This window comes from Sprattus sprattus (assembly GCF_963457725.1).
Source record: "Sprattus sprattus genome assembly, chromosome: 5".
NCBI lineage: Eukaryota > Metazoa > Chordata > Actinopteri > Clupeiformes > Clupeidae > Sprattus > Sprattus sprattus.
Window position 1 is genome coordinate 45,402,298 of NC_137924.1, and position 2,500 is coordinate 45,404,797.

Consider the following 2,500-nt stretch of genomic DNA (forward strand, 5'->3'; position numbering starts at 1 on the left):
TTGGCTTCCTCTGTAGCCAGCGGAAACACAGAACAGAGAGACGGCTTTCCGGAACAGCCCTTGGAAAGCATACACTAAGCAGATGGACTAATGAAAGCATACACTAAGCAGATGGACTAATGAAAGCATACACTAAGCAGATGGACTAATGAAAGCATACACTAAGCAGATGGACTAATGAAAGCATACACTAAGCAGATGGACTAATGAAAGCATACACTAAGCAGATGGACTAATGAAAGCATACACTAAGCAGATGGACTAATGAAAGCATACACTAAGCAGATGGACTAATGAAAGCATACACTAAGCAGATGGACTAATGAAAGCATACACTAAGCAGATGGACTAATGAAAGCATACACTAAGCAGATGGACTAATGAAAGCATACACTAAGCAGATGGACTAATGAAAGCATACACTAAGCAGATGGACTAATGAAAGCATACACTAAGCAGATGGACTAATGAAAGCATACACTAAGCAGATGGACTAATGAAAGCATACACTAAGCAGATGGACTAATGAAAGCATACACTAAGCAGATGGACTAATGAAAGCATACACTAAGCAGATGGACTAATGAAAGCATACACTAAGCAGATGGACTAATGAAAGCATACACTAAGCAGATGGACTAATGAAAGCATACACTAAGCAGATGGACTAATGAAAGCATACACTAAGCAGATGGACTAATGAAAGCATACACTAAGCAGATGGACTAATGAAAGCATACACTAAGCAGATGGACTAATGAAAGCATACACTAAGCAGATGGACTAATGAAAGCATACACTAAGCAGATGGACTAATGAAAGCATACACTAAGCAGATGGACTAATGAAAGCATACACTAAGCAGATGGACTAATGAAAGCATACACTAAGCAGATGGACTAATGAAAGCATACACTAAGCAGATGGACTAATGAAAGCATACACTAAGCAGATGGACTAATGAAAGCATACACTAAGCAGATGGACTAATGAAAGCATACACTAAGCAGATGGACTAATGAAAGCATACACTAAGCAGATGGACTAATGAAAGCATACACTAAGCAGATGGACTAATGAAAGCATACACTAAGCAGATGGACTAATGAAAGCATACACTAAGCAGATGGACTAATGAAAGCATACACTAAGCAGATGGACTAATGAAAGCATACACTAAGCAGATGGACTAATGAAAGCATACACTAAGCAGATGGACTAATGAAAGCATACACTAAGCAGATGGACTAATGAAAGCATACACTAAGCAGATGGACTAATGAAAGCATACACTAAGCAGATGGACTAATGAAAGCATACACTAAGCAGATGGACTAATGAAAGCATACACTAAGCAGATGGACTAATGAAAGCATACACTAAGCAGATGGACTAATGAAAGCATACACTAAGCAGATGGACTAATGAAAGCATACACTAAGCAGATGGACTAATGAAAGCATACACTAAGCAGATGGACTAATGAAAGCATACACTAAGCAGATGGACTAATGAAAGCATTCACTAAGCAGATGGACTAATGAAAGCATACACTAAGCAGATGGACTAATGAAAGCATACACTAAGCAGATGGACTAATGAAAGCATACACTAAGCAGATGGACTAATGAAAGCATACACTAAGCAGATGGACTAATGAAAGCATACACTAAGCAGATGGACTAATGAAAGCATACACTAAGCAGATGGACTAATGAAAGCATACACTAAGCAGATGGACTAATGAAAGCATACACTAAGCAGATGGACTAATGAAAGCATACACTAAGCAGATGGACTAATGAAAGCATACACTAAGCAGATGGACTAATGAAAGCATACACTAAGCAGATGGACTAATGAAAGCATACACTAAGCAGATGGACTAATGAAAGCATACACTAAGCAGATGGACTAATGAAAGCATACACTAAGCAGATGGACTAATGAAAGCATACACTAAGCAGATGGACTAATGAAAGCATACACTAAGCAGATGGACTAATGAAAGCATACACTAAGCAGATGGACTAATGAAAGCATACACTAAGCAGATGGACTAATGAAAGCATACACTAAGCAGATGGACTAATGAAAGCATACACTAAGCAGATGGACTAATGAAAGCATACACTAAGCAGATGGACTAATGAAAGCATACACTAAGCAGATGGACTAATGAAAGCCCTTGGAAAGCATACACTAAGCAGATGGACTAATGAAAGCCCTTGGAAAGCATACACTAAGCAGATGGACTAATGAAAGCCCTTGGAAAGCATACACTAAGCAGATGGACTAATGAAAGCCCTTGGAAAGCATACACTAAGCAGATGGACTAATGAAAGCCCTTGGAAAGCATACACTAAGCAGATGGACTAATGAAAGCCCTTGGAAAGCATACACTAAGCAGATGGACTAATGAAAGCCCTTGGAAAGCATACACTAAGCAGATGGACTAATGAAAGCCCTTGGAAAGCATACACTAAGCAGATGGACTAAT

At 39.0% G+C, this 2,500-nt stretch overlaps 1 protein-coding gene across 1 annotated transcript in view; it reads right to left on the reverse strand.

Moving 5' to 3' along the window:
• The window catches only part of chd3 (chromodomain helicase DNA binding protein 3), a 61,381-nt gene that overhangs the window by 25,041 nt on the left and 33,840 nt on the right, over positions 1 to 2,500 (reverse strand). Inside the window, 1 exon segment of the mRNA XM_080838780.1 lies at positions 1 to 10. This exon segment is cut by the window's left edge and continues 185 nt beyond it. Coding sequence (XP_080694906.1) covers positions 1 to 10 — 10 coding nt within the window.